Here is a 21,862-nt window from a genome sequence, read left to right as displayed (position 1 = left end):
AGAAGCCTCAGGGGTTGTAACTTGACTGCCTCTTCTTTCTGTAGGGTAATAAAGCCAGAGGCCTTCAGGAGCATTCTGTCAGTCTGGATCTGGACAGCTCTGTGTCTAGCACATTAAGTGACACCAGCAAAGTAAGCACATTTTTCTTTATGTGACATCCTTTAGAAGCCAGCAAATAGGTCGTGCTCATCTTCTGTCTATAATGCCTATCAAAAGGGACAAAGAGGCCTCATAGCTCCACCCATGAAAGGTTTGGTGCTTCCAGACTCTGTGGTGCCAGTGGAGGGCGGGTCATGCAATTACACCCTAACATAAAAGTTTTACATAACAAAGCTGAAGGCCATTGCATAAACAGAGAAATGAGATCACACATTTAGACCGCTAAGAGCTGATTTATCACAAAGCCACCAAGGGATTTCTTGCCCCAGTAGATTTTCCACTATTAAACATAATTGAAATTGGGCAAACCTCAGAAGTGGGTTTGTGAATTGTGGGACGTACGCAACTTCAATTCCTGAAACTTACTTTATCCTCGAGCTGGCTGTGTGATTGTGATTAAACATCACTGTTTTAGTCAAATAAGCAACTAAGTTTCAGCCCTTGCATCTGCTGCCAAGCACAGCTTTGCGACAATGACCAAGCCAGGGGTTCTCTTTGGTCACAAACCTGTGTCCTTGTTTTAATTTCCTGCTTTCTAGACATTTAAGCATACTCGTATTTAAACTTGGTCATTTCAGGTTTTGTGCAGAGGAGGTCAGGTTTCCTTCTGCTCCCAGAGGGCTTCTGATTTAAGAGAGAAGGAATTTTCATGGCGGCCAGCTCCTCACTGCAGTGACTGGTTCTTCTGAGATCCCTGCTGGGCTGTGGCTTTAAAGTTTTTAGATCATAACCAACACATTTAACATTGCAAAATCATTACCAACACATACTACACAAAAAATTAAAATTTCACAAAACACTGTTTACTGTAAATAGCGTGTGATACATACTGGCATTTTCTATTCAATTTAAAAACTGTTCAAGGCAGAGCAGCAAGTTGTTATCACTGCCTACTAACGGGCTCCAGTCTGCAGTTTGAGAAACATCACCTTAGGCGAGTGCTTCTCAGATTCTGAGGTACGTCTTTGAGGGGATTCTGGTTACAATGCAGATCCTGGGAGGATGCCAGAAATGCTGAATTTCTGACAGGCTCCAAGGCGATGTTGACACTGTGGTCTTTGAACCCAGTTTTGGGAGGCAGACCCTAAACACCAGTCTCCTGAATATGGTTTTCTAAGATACAATCTAGGGGATTGTTGCTTCATCTGCCCTCCATTCACTACTTACTGATTCTGTGTTGTGATTTGTTTCCTGTCTGGAAGCGTTATAGTTTATCTGAGGTATAGAGGTGAACACAGCTCCTGTCCTGTAGGAACTTGTCTGGTAGGAGGGAGGGGACAGAGTCACACATAATACCGGCATCAAGTGGAGTCTGGTAGGAGCTTTGGGAGTTTGAATAAGAGACAGGGTAACTTAGCAGGCACAGGAGTGAGGGGAAAGGGAGTTATTTTTGCTCAGTGGAACCAGAGAAAGCTTGGGGAGGCGGGTCGTGATGCTTTTGAATTAAATCTTAAAGAAACTGTAGGAATTGTACCTCTGGAAGTGGACGGGGGAGAAGGTGTTTCAGATAGATCAGTGCGAATAAAGATACTGTGAAGAAATCCATGTCACTCAAGTGACTTTTCCAGTAAGTCTTGCTTGTTTCTTATTCTTCTCCAAAACAAACATCTAGGAATATGCACATAGCTTGAATTTCTAGGGTAATTCTAAGGGAAATGCAACTTCTCAGAAGCCACCTGTGTGTGTTGTATGTTTGAGTGTCTTTATGTGCAGTTCTTGGCATCTTTTTTTTCATCCTGAGGTTGAAAAACTTTTGTAAAGATACGCATTTAATGCAGTTGATCTCTTCCAATAAATTGTTTAGGAGTTTCAAAGAAGCTGAATATCCAAATGGTTCTTTCAGGTGTAAAATGAAGCTAAGGGGCAGTTAGCGCTTTCACATAATTTGAAGGGATGTTAATGAGATTTGTCATGAACAGGTTTGCGTCATGAGGATTGTTTGCTGTGATGTATTGTCTTAGACAAATTTTTAAATTCTTACATGAAAAGGATCTTCGGAACTATAGAGTTCTGAAGAATAGAAAATTTTAGTTATGTTTAAAATACCATTTCATAGTATGTTGAAAATTAAGCTTTTCCTATCTAATTCCTACAAAATTAAATGTATATAATCTCTTCCCTCAAGACATAAATTTAATTTTTTAAATTAAAATCGTTAGTACCTATCATCTAAAAGACACTCAATTATATAGCAAATGAACAAAGAGAATTTAAATTCTCCAGTCCACCATTCAATGCATTCATTCCTTTGTACTCTTTTTTTATGTTGATTTGTTTATCCCCTCTAGCAATTTCAGTAGAGACAAACTGGTACATTTGCTCTTATTTCATATTTTTGATTTGAGAAAAATATATTGGCCACCAGCCAGCTCCTGGGCGTGCGGTGCTGAGCATCGGTTTGAGTGGTAGTAGTTCGTGCCTTTGAAAGAGCCTGCCTACGGTGTTAAAATATTGTCCTGATTCTCAACAAATGTTCGAGTACCCACTCAAAAAGTTCACTGAATACCTAACAAAACAATAACTTATATTTGTATACCATTTTACAGTGAACAGATTACTTTCAGTTATATTATTCTGCTTAATTGTGACACCCAGTGAGAAAAATTTTCATTATATAGATGAGGAAATTGAGGTACAGAAAGAGTGAACTGGCCCTTAATCATGGCAAGAAGTGCCTAGGGAGAGATTTTCCCTATTCTAAGAATAATCCAGGATATAATTTTGAACCCTCAAGATGATCACATTAAATCTTAGCATTCGATCAAATTCGGAGAGAGCCTTAAAACATGGGTATAACATGTATGAACACACTTGGCAGAGAGAAAGAACTGGATTTGTTTTCACAGTGCAGACAAGTTACACAACCCTCAGTACACTGCTTATAAGCAACAGTACAGTTGTGTTTTCCAGAGAGAGGATACCGTTTTGGTTTTGCCTAGAATAGTTGTATGTTATGGTTCACGGCCTTCACGCTGGCACTGGGGCAGTTTCCCCTCTGTCACGCACACTAGCATCTTGTCTCTGACAAGCAGGTGTTTAGTGCGCCTTTATTTCTTTATGTATTTTGGTGGCCTCTAGGTGCCATTATTATCAGATGTGCTTATGGATTGAAATGTGTTCCTGCTACTGGGATTAGTGGTTTGTGAATCCCACAAATGTCCTGGGCTGTATCTGATCTGCTGTGTGTTTGCCACTAGGAGCGACCTGTGTGTGAAAAGGAGGCCATGCCGGTGTCGGAGAGCATCTCCAGGCTCCCCGGCACCTCAGGAGACCTGTGCAGTGACTTGGAGAGCCATCCCGCAGAAGAGCTGGCCCTGCCGTCACCCCAGCAGGGCTTCAGAAGGCGTGCACACACCCTGGGGCACGTCCCCGGGGAAGGCCAGGAGCCTCCGGCGCCCGCCCAGGGGTCTCCCGGGGTCTCACAGAGGAAACTTATGAGGTATCACTCAGTGAGCACAGAGACGCCTCGGGAACGAAAGTAAGATTTGTTTAAAATGTAAATTTTTGTGTCAAATAGCTGGGCATACCTGTGACTAACCAGGTATGTGAATCCCAGGTGTGTTTACTGGCCAAAGAGAAATCGGAGTCCGGTTTTACTCCTGGCTTAAAAAGCTGAAACCTGAAGCAGTCACTCCCTCCCCCGCACCCCCCTGCCTTGGGAAGTGTATGTGAGAGAGACGTGTTATTTATCCAAGTAACTGGTCCAAGTGCTGTGAAGCAGCAGGTAGAACCAAGCAGCAATGGCCCTTATGATGTGTACTAATCACTCCTCAGGCAGCGTGAGAGGCGGTATTGACTTTGGAACGTAGCTTCTGGTGTTGAGGAAGAGTAGGGAGCAGGCCAGCAGGTGGGTGTGCTCGCTTGGCCACGTGGAGCCTTTCCCCTGTGGGGCTGAGATGGAGTGGTCCTCCCCGAGCCGCGCGGGAGAGGCCACGTGGACGGGTGCGCTGGCCGTGGCCCTGGGTCCTGGCCCTAGTTCTGTCCTGAACTGTGACCTGGGCAAACGTGCTGAAATCTATGACAAAATTGGAATAGATGCTTTCTATAATCTCCTTTGGTGTGAGAATTCCAGACTCTTCTAACAGAATTTAGTAATTTTAATAATTGGGCTCTAATTGGAATTTCCATGTTACAGAGGTGGGCAAGCAATACAGAACCAGAAGTTCTCTCTGTTCCTTCTGGGGTCCCTTGGCAATGCACTTGACCTTAAAGTGTCAGAGACCATAAATGGACAAAGTTAGCTTTGAAAATAGTTTTAAAAATCCTTTTTTCAGTCCCTCACCTCATAAACATGAAGTAGGACCACACCTACCTACCGTCCTTCCTCTGGAGACAACAGAAACCACAGGACTGTGTGTCCGTGCAGGTCATATGTGGATAATGGACAACCCACATGGGGCAGGGATGGGTGTTGGGTTGAAATGTTCCCATTGAAGAAGTGACACTGTGAGCCATCCTCAAACAGCACAGCAGAGCCTCTCAGCTTTGTCTTCAGTCAGTACTGAAACCAGAGTGGTGGTTCTTTGGAATTTGGCTGGGAATTCCTGCTTGATCCCCAAGCAGGACATCCTTCAGAAGCTACTATCTAATCATAGGACATTTTAGAGACAAGCATGGTGGGAGGCCTTCTGAGGTTCTTGTCGTGTTTCTTAAAGCCCTGCGTACACTCTAGGCACTTTGATTCTGTCTCTCCACGGTGTTCCCACCCCTTGATTTCTGGCATTTTTGGCGATAATGCCAACATTCCCTCCTGTCTCGAGAGGCGTAGTTCTCTTGCTAAGTGTGGTGTTTCACACAAGGCTGAGGCGGTGGGAATCTGTGCCCCTGACCCTGCATTTCCCTCCTGCCCTAAGGATGCCGCTGCTTTCTGCATCATGCTGGACGCAGGTGCCGAGGGGGGTGGGGAAATGCCCCCTCCCCCCATTCCTATTTTGCTTTCTCCACCCCTTGTGAACTCTTCTCACTTACGTGCAGGAAATGAGACATTGATTTTCAAGGCAGGTTATTGTTCATTTTTAAGAGAGAGGTATTTTAAAATCTGGATTTTGTTTTGCTTTCCTTTCCTTTGCTTTTGTTTTAATTTAAATATTTCCCCCCTGTCAGTTTCTAAAAAGGGAATAGAAGAAACAGTACTATTGGGTGCAGAGATACGTGGGAAATCACCAAGAATGACTTCACATATTCTTTCTTTTTTAACTAAAAACAACCTCTGCCAGTGAGAGTCGGGATGCACCAGCATCCTGCCTGCTCTTCCGTGTCCTCTGTGTTCGCCTCCCTGGTTCCACCCTCGGCCTCTAAACCCCAGTGCTTTCTCTCTAATTGCTATTTAGTGGGAATGATCCACCTGTTGGCGAGTCTAAAAGTTGCTCAGGTCCTTCAGTTCCTGCTGCTCCACCTCATCTTAACCCATCCGCCTCCTCACCAAATTTTTTTAAGTACCTAAAACATAATTCAAGTGGAGAACCAAGTGGGAATGCTGTGCCAAAGAGGTGAGCACACGCGCATGGCAAGTTCAAGTTCAAGTTCAGTGTTGTTTGTCTTCCCCGGGAGGTTCACACAGAGAGAATGTGCTGAATGCAGGGAACCTGGGCCACCGCACATGCATGCGTGTGTGTGCGCGCACTTGGTTTTATTATTTTCAGTCTATCATTCGAACTGACTTAATCTTGCTACTGATTAATTTTCACAAAATTAGGTTTTTTTCAAAATTAATTTTCTCCAAAAGGTCTTGATGGCATGCTGTTTTGGTATACTTATTTTCACATTCCTCTTCCCCAGTACACACACACGCACACACGCACGTACACATACACACACATTAGCAATATCATGTTCGACCATCTACTCTACAGATTGTGCCACATCAGAAACTCCCTCACTAATTTAGGAAAATTATTTTTCCAGTTTGAAAGAAAGAGTCATTTTGGAAGATGGACTGATTATTTTTTGTTGTTTTCATTTTCTTTTATTGTGGTACAAGTGCTTATCAAGAGATCTACCCTCTTAACATATATTTAAAGTATGCAACACAGTATTGTTAACTCTAGGTACAATATTACTGTATAGCGGATGTCTAGAATTTATTCATTTTGCATAACTGAATGGACTGATGTTTTTAAAATAATTCATTGATTCCATTCATTTAAATTGGAGTTTTATTAACTGAAAAATAAAAGTTAAATCTCATTTGTAAACTTTTAAATTTCTTACCTAGTTTAATTTTCTTAGCATTAAAACTAAGATGTTTCTTTTATTTCAAAGCTGTTTTACACTTTGTATGTTTGTATTTCTTTATCCTAAACTCTTTTTTCAACCAAACTCTCAGCATCTCCTACCGTAATGCCCTGCGGAAAAAACTTCATTCTTCTTCCTCTGTGCCAAATTTTCTAAAATTTCTGGCTCCCGTAGATGAAAATAACACCTCTGACTTTATGAACACAAAAAGGTAGGGTTTAATATAGATATCTCAAGCCTGGGTGAAAGTGTTGAATTATTAGATATGCAGGGATTTTCAGCTATTCTTTTGCCATTTAAAGAATCATTTTAGCTAAATCTGTTGTATCTTCTTTCTTTTACATTTTTCTTACTGAATGTCATTTTAAAAAATGTATAGTCGATCTGTTCTAATTTTGACAAGGATCAGTTTATTAGTTTATGTTGTTATTTTCAGAAGATTAAAGAAAGTCTTAACCAGTTCTCTTAAGTGATAGCTGTGTTCGGAGATAGTGAGCACATGGCTGGATGTCTGATCTATAAGTTCAAGTGACTGCTTAGTGGTGTGTGTGTGTGTGTGTGTGTGTGTGTGTGTGTGGTGGGCAAAAGTAGGTTTACAGTTGTGAGCACACAAAACAGTTTATTCTTGTCTTATTATTTATTAATTATTATATTATTTTCCATATGAATGACTCTAAGCCTACTTTTGCCCACCCCTGTATATATACACTGATTTGTAAAATATAAGGGCTTCTCCAAGTTGTCCTGCCTACAGGGGGAACATTACCATGATTGGGTGTTATGTTTATTGATAAATATACTCTGTATCAGCAAGTGACTGTCTAATTATTGCCTTGACAGTGCTGTGTAATTTAACTTTTTTGTTTTTTGTGGTGATCTGTGGAGACGAGACACAGGCCTGTTCTGAGATAATATTCCCACAGACAAACCAGGGAAGATTGGGGCCCTGGTGACAGCGCCCCTTTCGGAAGTTTCTCTTTATATGAAGTGGCACCAGGAGAGGCCCAATTGCAAGCTAAGGATCTGTCAAGCATATTTCTTGACATCTTTTTACAATAGAAATAAATTAGGGCCATGAAATCTTACCCTTTTTATGAAAAGCATCCTATAAGAAAGCAGTGCTTTAGGAATGTTGATCCACTTTGTGTTTGATTTAACTTCTGCAATTATCTAATTATATTTTCTTTTACAAAGATAATTTGTAATATAGTGCTGTTTAAAAAAAAAAAAAAAGCCAAACTAAAACACCTGATTATATCTCCTCATCAGTTATAAATTCATTATCTTGTAATTTTAGGGATTTGGAATCCAAAGCCAATCATCACGGTGACATCAGTGGGACCCCAGTAAGGACCAGGAGACACTCATGGAGGCAGCAGATATTCCTCCGCGTGGCCACCCCACAGAAAGCGAGTGATACTCCCAGCAGATACGAAGGTAAGGCCCACCCCTGAACTTAAAACTGCTAGCTTCTGGTGTGACTTTTACCTGTAACAAAAGTACTTTGGTGGAAGAAGAGGTGAAATGGGATTTCAAGTCATAAGCATCCCCTGATCTGAAAGCTCCCCGGCTAAGAAGCTCAAATGACAATGCCTATCACTATTTTCAGAGGACCCCCAGATTCCATGGAAACCTGTAACAGGACTCCGCAGCTTGCAACCCCTTGCGTCAAAAATGGTGTCTCTGCCAAGCTTCTGTGATCATTCTCTACCCTGCCCACAGGAATGTTGACAGGCCTAGCCTGACACTCCCCCTTCCCTCCTTCCCTTCTCCTGTGTCCCCAACCTTGTCTGTCCTCCCTCTCTGAGACCTACCCCATTCCCAGTACTCTGGTCACACTTGGAGTGCTGTGTGTAGTCTGTTGCTGTCACTCAATCTGGAGTCATGGGAGGACCATCTTCTGTCCTCTTATCCTTCTTGTGCCCCTAAAAAAATGGAAAATATGCTGAAACCTGTCTTATGTTGTGTTGTGCTGTAAAAATGAATTTCAGTGCAGTTCTTTTGACTAAATATTTTTTTCTGCACAGTGATAGCATAAACTTTCAACAGTGTTGACATTAATGTGCTTTAATCAAAAAATATTTAAAAAGTGAAGCAAATAATAGACCTGCAAAGATTACTTGAGCTCCTCAGATTGTTTGTAATGTGGATTCACTCTTGTCCCTTGACACACACTGTGTGTCCCTTAGGAAGCAGCACAGGCTAACCGAAGAGTTTGAGGCTAGGCTCCATACGCCTGCCGTGGGGTAGGACCTCTGCCCCTACCCCCCACACACATACTCTTTTCACCCTGCACCCCTCTTTCTTGTTTCTTCTCTTCCCCATTCTTACCCTCCTTCCCCCAGAGTTCTCATTAATATTTAATTTAAAAAAATGAATCCTCTGCCAAATTAAACAAGAGCCTGGTTTGGACTCTGCTAGTTTTGTGACATAAATCATATAACGTCACTTATACTTAGTTCTTTTAGCCATAAAGCAGTCATAGTAATGTTGGTTCTTCCTATCTCATGGGATTACATTAAATTATACAGATGAAAGTACTTTGGAAACCTGAGGGCATGTCAGATGTACAGTGATAAAGTTATTTTGGTTACCTTTATTGAGACTGGGGCACCAATGTTAGGCTTCCTGTTCTGTTGTTCTCCAGCAGGAGTCATGGAAAGGAACACTAGAAAGACTGGTGAGATTGAACAGTTTTTTTCAGAAAGTTGAGTTATCTCAATTTGCATCAATTTAGAAAGTTTAGTATTAAAGATTTCATTTTTATGTTGGAGAAAACAGTGGCCTAGATTGTGTGACCCAGTTCTGTCCTTTCTCGACTTCTAAGCCAAGTCTGCGAGGGTGGCCATTATAGAAAACACCCGACTTATACATACACTGGACATCCCCTGGCAGACAGCTCCAGCCTCCAAGAAATGGCTGGTGGCTTCTGCAGGCCTGCTCCCAGCGTCTGTCTTTTCCTGAGTGTTTGGAAGGGTGGCGAAGTTCTGGTCTGGCACTGGCGTCTCCCAGTGGGTGTATGGGGGCCTGAGTCAGAAAGTTAGTTCTGGCAAATGTGTGCTTCTTTGGAGAAGCTGCGGTGATAAAACGGGCGAGTGGAACGGGTGGTGAGCTGCAGGGAGGAGCAGGCCCTGGTGTTGTCACAGGGGGCAGAAGCACTGGAAAAGGGAAGGAGGAAGCGAGCTACAATTTGTGTCTGCATTCTCTTTCCGGAAGCTTTTCTTTTTAATCGCTGTAGCTTGGGAATATTGTAAGAGATGAGTATCTAACTCCAAATTGCATTCTTATTTATGGTATTTGCCATTGATAGGGATTTTTGGTGAATTCTGAACTGGCTGCCCTAGCTGGGCAAAAGCTTGGAGTGAATGAGATGGGAGAATGGTTTGTTGTCCCAGAGGTCAGAGCCCCGAGCAGACGCTCCAGAACCCTGGCCTCCTGAGAACTGAGAACGGAGCGCTTGGTATTGCCCAACCCCTGATGGAAACGGTACTCAGAAGAGGACCCAGCTCCCACCTGACAGGACCACCAGGTCACTCACACACTGGCAGCAAGGCAGAGAGCTGTCCTCTTCAGCGTGGGAGGGTGGGAGGTAGTCACGAAGGTGATGGAGTGGTCATTTCGGGGCCTCTTGTGAAATCCAGAGTAGAGTGACTGTGTTCCAATACCAGCTTAAAAAAAAAAATTATTTTTAGAGAGAGAGGAAGGGAAGGAGAAAGAGGGAGAGAGACATCAGTGTGTGGTTGCCTCTCCTGCACCCCCAGCTGGGGACCTGGCCGGCAACCCAGGCATGTTGCCTTGATTGGGAATCGAACCGGTGACCCTTTTGTTCAGCTTTTTACTTCAGGAGCCCGAAACTGGAATGAGCTGTCTATATTTCTCACCTATGACCCAGGATTGATTATGCCTCCTGCCATACTGATTGAGATAAGAGAAAATTACCTTTTTACTAACTTTAAGAGGAAAAAAAGGCTTTCAGAATTGATCAGATTAAAAAGATAATCAGTGAAGAGAAGAAAGTCACCTCCCACCCTGTGGAAGTCCCTCTGGTGCTCCCAGCCCTACGCTGCTCTTACCTCCGGCTCTCCACCAGGGGGCGCCATGGAGCCCGCACGCTGCCCGCACCTTCCAGTCCGGTGGCGCCCCTCAGTGGAGCTACTGCGCTGAGTGGCTCGGGGCTTGATTTCTCTCACCACCGGCGCGGGCAGAATGGCCGTGCGTCACTCTTCCCCTGCCGCAGTGGAGAGGCCCACCTGCTGCAGAGGGCTCTTCCTCCCAGGTCCTTGGCGACGCCCTGCTGGGGGCGGGTGGGGGTGAGGGGTGTGGGCACAGTTGGGAAGGGTGGAGAGGGGGCACCTGAGGGAAGCCCAGGAGAGGGAACTGAGCTGTGATTTGTGGCGGAGACAACAGAACAGCAATAACAGCTGAAGTGGAGTTGCGGTGTTTACAAGTAGCGCCCCAGTACTGCTGTAGCTGTACCGCACAGGGAGCCGTGGAGATCGAAGTGTGATATATGTGTTTGATGTAATTAAATGTATAGTGTGTAATGATAACGCACTGAAAACGCTTGGTGCAGTGGCTGGGAATGTAGGAAGGCCACGGATGACTATAAAACAGCCTGCCCCGTTTTAGAACAGTTCTAAGTTTTCGCACAAACTTTCCTGCTCGCTGTCTCCTGAGCCCGTGGTTCCGTTCTGGTCTCTGGAGCCACAGAGAAGACACTTGCTTCCACTTCCTGTTCTTCAGGTGGCAGGTGGTCGTGGAAGCAGCTGCTTGCTTTAATGCTCCTCGCCAGGCTAACTGCGTGCCCCTCAGCCCTCACGCCCTTTTCCTACTGAGCCCCATCCTCTGAGCACACTGTCCCTGTGGGCCCTGCACCCCGCACGGCGCCCCCAGGGTCTCCGGCCCTTGCAGGGACCCTCTGCGCGCACCCAGCGGCCGCTGCTCTCTCAGTGCAGGGCCGCCTTCATAATCAGTCTCTGCTCTCAGTAATCATCACCTAGTCTTGACTCTTTCAGTATGTTGTCCCTTTGGCCGCGAACCCTTATTTAAAAGTTAGAGTGATCTCTAGCTGCACTGGAGAGGTTTTTAAAAAGCTTTTGTCAGAGACAGTTTGTACTTAAGAAATGTTACAGCATCGGTCTCAGCCAGTCAGTCCATCTGGGATGATTTTGACACTTGACTCATGATCAGTATGTCGTGAGAGCTGTGTAATGGTGCCGGGCCCTGTTGTCTGTATCTGTAAGTAATTGATGAATGGGCTGAGCACGACAGGGCCATACATAGATACCGCTGCCGCTATTCCTGGTCCATAACCATCGCTGATGCCTCAGGCCCCAGACTTCTCAGCTACTGTCAGGAAGGTGTCCTGAGGCAGCCCAGGCGGCACGAGGCGACTGTCGTGATGTCTCTCGCCCACCTTTCCTCTCTGACAAGGACTCCTGCTTGGGCCCTGCACCCTCACCTCATATGCTCCTACTTAAAGCCTTTGCACAAGCTGTTCCTTCTGCCTGCAAGGCCCTTCTTCCCATGTCCCCATGACGAACTGCCTCCCTTGCTCCAGATCACTGCTTAAATCACCTCCCCGAAAAGCCTGTCTGGCCTCTGTCTCAAATTGCACCTCCCCTTCTGTCGCCAGACACTCCTAGTCTCCTTATCCTGAGTTTCCCCTCAGCACTCGGCTCCTTGTAACGTACGCTGGCATTTACTTACTCCTTATCTTTATCATGTTCCTCCTGTCAACACAGGCTTAATGACTTTTCATGGACGGCGACTAAATTGCTCAGATTCTTACAAACTTAATATTTGTTCATTGGTTATTTCTTAACTTCTTCCTCTTTCTCCTATTTCTCCATAGACACTTGTCTTTTCTGCTCTCTTATTGAAATTAAGAAATGCTGTCTGAAATTTTTTATTATATTATAGGTACTTTGTGTATGAGAGAGAGAAGAGAGAGAATTAAAGCATTTAAGACTACATTTATATAATAATAATCACTTATTAGGACCTTATTTATGGCAAGTGATTTACATGAATTATTTCCTTTCTTTTTTTTAAGTATATTTTATTGATTATATTGTTACAATAGTTCCAATTTTTCCCCTTTGCTACCCTCCACCCAGCACCCCCCTCCCCCAGCAACGCCCCCCCCAAATCCATGCCCATGGTTTGTACATACAAGCTCTCCCGCTTTACCCTTTCATATATTCTTCTTCTTTTTTTAATAAATAAATGATTAATTAATTATTTTAATAATAAAAAATAACAATCCCTTGAATTATTTCCTTTCATTCCCAGTCAGTTTGATGACGGTCGGCATTTTTATTGCATCCGTTTTACAAACAAGGGACCTGAGTCATGGAGTGGCTCAAATCACTTTCCCCAAACCACAGCGCTAGTGGGTGACAAGGGACAGTAGTGGAGCTCATGGGTCCATGTCCCAAAGCTCATGCTCTGAATGGCACTCAGGCCTGGGCTGCAGCCAGACATGACAGCGTGCCCGCTGGGGTGACTCTGTGTGTGTATATCCCCGTCCTGCTGTGGAGGTTCCCTGTGGGCCTCTGTGTTGGGCATGTATTCTCAGTCTATCCACAGTCTCCGTCGACCTGGCACCAACACATTTCTGAGCATTTAAAAAAATTTTATTTAGAGAGAGAGAGATGGAGAGAAAGGAGGTTGGGAGAAAGGGAGAGAAACATCACATCATCTGGTTGCCTCTTGTGTGCCTCCACTTGGGGACCTGGCCCACAACCCAGGGATACGCCCTGACTGGGAATTGAACCTGCCACTTTTGGGTTCATAGGCTGATGCTTGATCCACCTAGCCACACCAGGCAGGGCCTATTTTTTTTTTTTTTTAAGATTTTATTGTTTCTGAGCATTTTAATGTATGGACTTTCCTTCAGTCAATTGCCTGCCCTCCTTCCCTGTTAGCATTGGGATTGGAATACACCAGGGAGGGAGGTTGATTCTCTAATATCTGTGAATTTTCTTCTCCCAAATCAGGCTTCTTCATGCTCTGTCACTTCCTGCTCCCTGTGTGTAATGCACAGAGATGGCAGTGTCCTCCACGGTGTTCTGGGACCAGGTGGACCCAGAGTAGTTCTGTCTCCTTAGTGGCTGGACCCGTGTGCAGCCCAGGTGTCTGCTGCCGGTCACTTTGGTCAGCTCAAGCTCTGACTTGGACCTGAAGGACATAGAAGTGTGCTTGTAAGGAACACTTAACAGTGCTTTTAAAGTGTTTCGGATCATCAGAGTGACTGTTTGGAACTGTTTTACGTTTATATTCTGGGGGTGCAGACTTCAGTTAAACAGACAGGAAACCTTTAACCTTTATTCAAGCTAAGAAGCGAGGCAGGGATATTTGTATTGTCCTATCCATTTCATCCCACTTGGAAAATACTAACAAAAGAAACAACCAGTAATTTAAAAACCGTGGTGTTAACATAGTGATAAGGGTACAAGGGAAGGAGAAATAGATGGACCAAAATCTGGACAGAGGAATGTTAGTAAGAAGTGCAGCTCCAAGTAAACAAGGAAAATACAAAGTCGGGGATAGAGGTGGAGAGGTTAGACTGGGCAAATACTGTCTCAAAATCAGCCTGTCATTTACTCAGAGGTATGTAGCTTGCTACATACAAAATCTGAATTTTACATTTTAGAAGTGTATCTCAAGAAGGTAGGCAGTTTAGAAAGTTACTTATATATGGGCCATACTTATAGACAGTCTTGTTGGACCAGCTTGTAGGACCAGTACAAACATTCCCAAATCCCAAACTGTTTTTTTTAATATCTTTTTTTACTGTCCTTCTATTACAATTGTCCCAGTTTTCCCCTATTGCTCTCTGCTGCCCAATCCCCCCACTCCCACAGTCAATCCCCACCCTGTTGTCCACGTCCATGGGTCACTTGTACTAGTTCCTTGACGGGACCCTGTTTTTCTTCATTCAGCAGAGACCATTTGGCCCCTTGTAGGAATTCCCACTGGAAGCTGGCAGAGTCTGGGAGGGACGGTGTTCATTCTGAACTTCGGAGGAGTTGGTCTGTGCTTCTTGGCTGGTAGGGCAGGTGCACAGCATCACTGCCTTGAGGTAAAAAACTGGACGACACATAGGGGAACCACCAGTGTGCACCTGAGGACTCGGTGAGACAAATGTCTTTGTCATAAACCGAACATAGGCAGATCATCAAGTAGAATGCTCAAAGCCGTGTGGTTGTTGAGATTTAAAGCAGAGGCTGAGGCGATGCTTTAAGTTTGCAGTGGCCACTTGTAGCTGTTGCCCCAGAAACCCCAGGGACGTGTGTTCTCTTTTCTTTGCATAGTGGGTTCTTTGGGTGAACGTTTTGTGTGATGCTGAGTCTGAAAGTTTCGTACTTCAGGAGCTATAAACTCCATAGAGGGTGGTGTGGTGGGGGTTCCATCAAATCTCTCGCAGGGCAGAGCCGCTGAAGGCTGGGTGTGTTTCAGGCTGCTTTTGTAGAAGGTGAGGGCAGACACAATTATCCTCTGAGTCGAGGACAGTGATGTTGGTGGCTGTACAGGGGCCCCGTCTTGTTTTCAGAACCCCACTGCCATTGCAGAGCCACCACAGGCCTGCACCAAACATAAGGCGGGTGCCCTACTCTTGTCCCGCAGATGGAGACGTGAGCACAGCTGGGGGTGACGTGGCTTTCTCCAGGGCACGGTCTGGGGCAGCACTTAACAGACTCGTGTGCTTGGAGTCTGCCGGGGATCCGGAGAAAAAGCAGATGCTGGTGCAGGGGGCCCGGGGGCGTCAGAGGGTCTCCACTCTTCACAGGCTCGCCCATGGTGCTGGTCCATCACGCGTGGCCAGGGCTTAGGGCAAGCGGTCCCCGACATCCAGCCCCGCCCTTCTAGTCCAGGAGCAGGGCTCCTTCTGCGCTCTTCTCTGCCGTTCTGCTCACTCTAGGTGACCCAAGGAGCCTCCCCGGTGTCACGAACCTCAAGTAAATCTGGGTCATCAGTGCCATTTTTTGAAAAGATTTGTGCTGCCTGGAGAAAGAGTTAGTCTGGTTGGGAAAATACAGTGAAAAAAAAAAAAATAGGGACACAGAAGAACTTCATGATAAAGTTTCAGATGAAACCAGGCATGGTGGGGGGTTGGGTCTGCCTCTCTCGGCCATTCTGTTTTCCGGGTACGCTTTGCCCCTTGGTGGCATCGAGGGCCCAGAGTGCGCTGTGTTTGTTTTCTTCGCTACAGGCTCGAACTTGATTGTCAGGCTTGCAAAAACTGAAAATGGACTTCCAACTACATGTTTGGTAGTGAACTGCTCCACGGCTTTTTTTTCCTAGTGTGTCATACAAAAGTTTGTTCTTTTTTGTTAAGAAATCATTTTTTAGGTAACTCTCAACTATGGGGTGGAGGTCAACCGCTTTATTTACCTCTGTGTGTCAAGGAGCGGCATTAGTCCCAGCCTCATGCCTTTCACTGAAGCATCGTAGATTATATCGTGCGTGTAAGCATTTCAACAATGAAAGTGTTCAGGATTTATTATGTCTTGTTAAAAAAAAAAAAAGGAAAACCCATCTAATGTAGGTAAGACTTATTGATTTGAAACCCAGTGTATAAGCAAATAGCCCATTGAAACTAAAGTTTTAAGGGTTTTTATGTTGTGAGTGTGGCTGTGTCAATCTGCCTAATTTCTGATGAGGTCAAATCTATTGGATTAGATATTAAATGTAAATAGCAACAGCAAAACTAAGGAATATAGTCCGAGTTTTTATAATGACTTCTTTATAATATTGTAAAAATGTAGACACTGTGATTTATTTGTGTGGTACATAGCCAAATTTTCAAGAGTTTCTATGCCATTGGGAAATATTAACGGATGCTGTAAGCAGAATAATTACACACGTAAAACTTTACTGGAAAATTGAGCATCGTGGAGATAGCTTGCGTTTTGATCCCTGGTTCTCAGCTTCCACTGTGCACCAGCGTGGGCTGGGGAGACCTTTCAAATGTGGCTACACCTACCCCTCTGGTTCTCTGCCTCCTGATGAGGCCTGAGCGTGATTTTTTTTCTTTTTCTTTTAAACTCCCCCAAATCATCCTGATTGCTGCCCTGAGGCAGACCACTAGTTTATAGACATCAGAGGGTGACTTGGGGCGCTGTCACCACTTGATGGCAGTGTTGCTCCTGTGGCGTCTGTGTCTTGATGGCCCTGCTTTTCTTTAAAATCCCAGAAAAATGTGCTTTCTTCTTCTTTCTTCTTCCTCTGTGTTTTTGTTTCGGGTCTTGTTTTTGCTCGCTCATTTGTGACTTAATTGAATGGAGAGCTACCTTCTAAATCAAGATGTGTTTCTTTATTTTTCTACAGTGTTTTAGGGGGTGGGCAAAATAAGAGAGGGGGAAAAAAATGGTCTGTTGCCAGAAACACATGGCTTTTTAAGATTGTTTGTAATTTATTTTCCATATAGCTTTGCTCTTCTGCGGTGACTAAAGACCAGGTTCAAGATAAAATATCACAAGCCAGGAATCTGATTCTTGATGGATTTCTGTAGTTTGAAGCTACTAGATTTTTTCCCTTTATTGTGCTTCTTGACACATCATTGCAGACTTTGGGGAAACCTCAGTAAAGGGCAAGATCTCACTTCAGTTTGCTGTTTTTGTGCCTGATGACAGTTGTGATTTAGACCTGATTGAGCTTTTCCTATCAACCATTGGTGATTATAGTCAGTCCTTACACTTGGTGCAAAGGCTGGAGGTGAGGGTCCTCTGTGATCCAAAGATATCATCTCAACCTCTGGTGCTTGGTGGGAAGTGCTGCCGGCTGAGGACTTGGGCCCTGGAGGCCCTGGGCTCAGAAGGGTGTAAATCCCCTCTTCCAGCAACCTCGCTGGCAGGCAGTTCCTCCTAGGGCTACGCTAACTCCAGAGCCTGTGCCTGTGCCATGGCAAAGGGAAAGTCTGCAGTCAAAATCTTGATTTGTTACCTTTGAACTTTCATCGCAGGCACTAGGGAGCCATTGACGTAGGTAGTTTGAAAATAGTCTCAGGGGGATAAAATCTGTAGACATATCTGAACTTGAAGCAATCTCAAAATCAGGGCAGGACTGGGGTGAGGCAAGCAGGCACCCTGCGTATAAAATTTAAGGAGGTGCTCACTTTCAGGGCCCTGCAGGTCCTGACCCTGCATTTACAAGGCCCTGAGAATGGTGCCTCCTTAAATATTGCATCCTGGATTCCTGTTTGCCTCCATGCCCTCCTCCTGGTGAGCTTCACAGCTGCTCTCTGCTACCCTCCAGCTGTTCTCTGCCACCCTCCCGCTGTTCTCTGCCACCCTCCCGCTGTTCTCTGCTGCCCTCCAGCTGTTCTCTGCTACCCTCCGGCTTACTTAAGTGACCTGACAGTACTGCCAGGGAGGTTAGATTAGCTTTGAGGAAGGAGTCCTTGGAAGGCACAATTTAAAAAAAAAAAAAAAAAAAAAACAGCTTTGTTGAGATATTTCATATATTGTACAATTTGCTCATTTAACTGTACGTTTTTTCTATATTCACAGGCTTGTACGACCATCATCATCATCTAATTTTAAAACATTTTTGTCCCCCCAGAAAGAAGCCCATGGCTGTCATTCCCATTACTCTCCCCCCTTAACCCCTAGGTAGCCACTAACCTTTCTATATGTCTCTATAGATTTACTTGTTCTGAACACTTCACATAAATAGGGTCATGCAATATGTGGTCCTTTGTATGTGGCCTCTTCCACCGAGCATTAACATTCTCAAGACTGATCCTGTAGCATGTATCAGGGCTGCGTTCTTTTTTATGGTTGTGTAATATTCCACTGTATATGTAGACCTCAAACACATTTTGCCCATTTACCAGGTAATGGGCATTGGAGTTGCTTCTACCTGTTGGCTGTTAGGAACAGTGCTGGTATGACTTTAATGTACATGCATTAAGAAAGGGTTTTAAGGGTGAGCTGGCATGGAACCTTCTTCTCTGGGGGCTTTTAGTTAATACTTGTGATTCTGACCATGAGGATGGTTAGACCAATGGGGGAGGTTTGGTTCCCCGCACCAAGCTCCCCTGCTGGCTGGCTTTGGAGAGGGAAGGTGCAGGGGAATCTGTGTTGCCCTCAGAAGCACCTGAGAAGGCGGGCAGTGAGGGAGAACCTTTATCAGGGTTCTTCCAGCTGTCCCCATCCCGAAGGGGCAGCCACAGGGCCACAGGTTAGTGGCATTGGCTCAGGCTACATTTCTTTCAACTGTTCTCAAACTGAGTATTCCCACAGTCGCTCAGAGACCTTGAGGAACACGGATCGCTGGGCCTCACCCCTAACGTTTCTGAGTGTAGAGGTGGAATTCTCTTGGGGAAGCCTGAGAATTTGCATTTCTCCAAGTTCCCAGGTGATGCTGATGCTGATGCTGCAGTTTTGAAGACCATACCTTGAGGTCCTTTCAGTTTCTCCAGCTGCAGCTGTTGATAGCCAAGGATGCATGCAGCCGATTCTAATTTTAAGTCCAACCAAAAAAGCCCTGAACTGTTGTTAGTAAAATAAGTAGGTTGAAAAGTAGTAGTGTGTTTTATGGCAGATTATGAAAGAGGCAACAAATTCTATTTTTACCGCAATAAAATGAATCAAGTATGAAAAATAGCCATTGTAATTAACCTTATATATTAAGCATTCAGTGTTTGCACTTTCACGGTCAGATGATAATCCTCCTGTGGACTCCATGCAGGAGGTACTACTGCTCATTATTTTAGTGATGAGCCTAGATGTTCCCACAGCATTTAGTTCACATGACTACGATTTGGTGTGACTCTAAATCCAGTCTCTCAATCACAGCATTGCACTGTTGACAGCTTTAGGAATAAAGTATCAAGAGTTTTGATTGGTTTACTCACTTAAATTAGTGTTGGTGGGGTGATAGGCTGTGTTAGAGTGAAAGAACAATTTTTATGTTGCAAACATTCTAGAATTAAATGTTAACTTTCACTAATAGAACATACGTTTTGAGTGTTAATTTTTGGTAATCCTGATTTTTTAAAAGGGAATTAGAGTTTTTCTAGTTGAATAGTTTCTGTTGATTTTATTTATTTAAATGAAAGCATGTCTATCTCCCAGAGGTGGTAGAGCCTTGCCTTCTTACCAGACATGAGCTGTCAGCCCCAGAATCCCAACTGTTAGCAGTCGGTGAGCTCTGGATTTTTAAAATCCTGAGATAAAGTCAAGGGATGCTTTAAACTGCACGGGTTTTTTTTGTGAATGGATCTTTTCCAAGTAAATTTGTATTATCACTTTCATATAAATGAAAACATTTACAGAATGAGTACTAACAAGATTTTAAACATCATTTACCAAAGTAGGAACGCTGTAATGATAGATATAATTCTGAAAAATAATTTGTAGTACCAAACTATACATTTTATACTTGAGAGAATATGAAATAGGTTTTCCACAGGAAGTCGAAGTGTTGTGGTTCATTTCCTATCCAGGTGTGTAAGCTCGAGAACTTTCAGGCCAGGACAGTTCTGGTGATGGCGAGGTTATAATCTGACCTCTGTGGGTTTGGTTTTGGAATTTTCAGCATCATCTTCCCCATACAGTTACTGAGGGGGAGAATTTCCTATTGGCACCAGCCTGTCTCCTGCCTGGACTTGTGCTAATGGGGAACAGGTTGGGTGTGGCTAATAGAAAAGGTTGGGAGCCCAGCCCTGTAGGGCTTCAAATTGTGGGACTTAGATTGGAGATCGTAGGTGTGGGTACCTGATTTAACAAAGTGTTCTTTCTATTGCTGCTTAAAAAATGGCTGGTATAGTTTGAGTCATCATTCTCCCTGGGAGAAACCAATGTGTATCACACTCTAGACGTTTTCTTCCATAATGTCTAATGCTACAGTCTCAGCCATACCTGTATGTCCCAATGTACAGTCGGCTACATAGTTAGATCACATGTTTTTACCAGCATATAACAAAGTCACCAGAATGTTCATTCATTTGTTGGAGGTTCCGCCTCATTTTTCATTGCCTAATTTTCTCTGCCCTGCCAATTCTACATTTTTCAGTGGTTCAACTCCAGGTACCAAATTTGACATTAGAGTTTGTGTCTAACTGACAGTATGAGAAATCTCACTACATGGGTGTAGCAAAAAGGGATTACTTTCTCTTACATTAACAAGAAGTCTGAACGATGGTAGAGCAAGGCTGGGTCAGTGGCTCCATGATGTCACCAGAGTTCTTCTATTTTTCTGTGTCATTGTCTTGGATGCCTTGTGGTCATGAGATGGCTGCTCCACCTTCAGCTTCCCCCCTGGTTCCAATCAGGAAAGGAGAAAGCAAAAGAGGAAAAACTGTTGCAGAAATTTCTAGTAGAGTTCCACTTGGTCTTACTATCGAAAAGTCTGTCACCTGGCCACACGAAGCTGTAAGGAAAGCTGGAGACATTGATTTTGAGCTGAGCACATTGCCACCTCGTCTGTATCCATAGTTATAAGAACGAAGGAGAGAACAGATATGGGGTGGCAAGCCGAGGGGCCGCAGCGCTGTCTGGGCAGAATGCTTGACCTCTCCCTGGTGTGCTGTGTTTGTTCATGCAGCCACGACTTTGCACAGATGGTTTTCTTTGTTCCAGAAATCTGCTCATCTTCCCCTGTCTACACCCCACCCACAATGCTTAATAACAGTGACAGACTTTCCTTTTCCTTTCAGGCCACTTTGGATGTCACCATTTCTTTTTGCTCTCAGGCATAATCAGCCTCTCCCTTCCTGATGTTCTTTAAGGGTTTGTGTTTGTCCCTAGTGGAGACCTGCTCTCTTTGTCTGGGGGTTATTTATCTTGGCCTCCAGATCTATATTGTTCAATACAGTAGCCAGTAGCCACATATAGCTATTTAATATTAAGCGTAGCTTAATCTTAAACTAATTGCACTTAAACACAATAAAAACTTAGTTCCTCGCACTAGCCTTATTTCATGTGATCAAGAACCACCAATGGCTAGTGGCCGCCATATTGGAAAGCCCAGCTCTGCAATGCTTCCCTCATCCCAGAAAGTCCTTTGGGACACGCTGCTCTGGACAAAGAATGCTTTGAGGTCTTCCTTTGCCCTGACTCTGTCACTCAACCACAAGTGCCTTCAGAGCGATGCTTGCGTTGTGTTGTCTCCTAACTGAAGTGGTAAACTTTGGGCACAGGCGAGATTTTCTACAACCCACATGGCTCCTAAAAATATTATAACTGGATATGTAGGAGGCATTAAGTCCAATGCTCTCAAGGACTCCTAAAAGGAAGTGGGGATTTTGAAAGCCATCTCTTCCAAATCCTTTCTTTTACACATGAGGAAACTGACACTGGGAGAGGGAAGGCGAGCCACTTACAGTCATACAGGCAAGTCGGTGGTAGAATGGACTGGAATCTAGGTTGTCAGATTTGCATTTCACTCACTTCCCATTGAACCAGACCTCATGGAGCATCACTGACCCTTTTGCTTTTCCCTAGTTATGTTCTGTTCT

The 21,862-nt window shown here is 44.4% G+C and overlaps 1 protein-coding gene across 1 annotated transcript in view; it reads left to right on the top strand.

Moving 5' to 3' along the window:
- TBC1D1 (TBC1 domain family member 1) overlaps positions 1 to 21,862 on the top strand; it is a 203,238-nt gene that overhangs the window by 121,923 nt on the left and 59,453 nt on the right. Inside the window, exons 10-12 of the mRNA XM_090266989.1 lie at positions 45 to 131; positions 3,357 to 3,637; positions 7,691 to 7,830. Coding sequence (XP_090123115.1) covers positions 45 to 131; positions 3,357 to 3,637; positions 7,691 to 7,830 — 508 coding nt within the window. The remainder of the gene's footprint in view (positions 1 to 44; positions 132 to 3,356; positions 3,638 to 7,690; positions 7,831 to 21,862) is intronic.

This window comes from Furipterus horrens, unplaced genomic scaffold (assembly GCF_987537825.1).
Source record: "Furipterus horrens unplaced genomic scaffold, mFurHor1.1.pri manual_scaffold_2, whole genome shotgun sequence".
In the NCBI taxonomy this organism is placed as follows: domain Eukaryota; kingdom Metazoa; phylum Chordata; class Mammalia; order Chiroptera; family Furipteridae; genus Furipterus; species Furipterus horrens.
The sequence above is the reverse complement of the archived record's forward strand: the minus strand, read 5'-3'. Positions and strand labels throughout refer to the sequence as shown.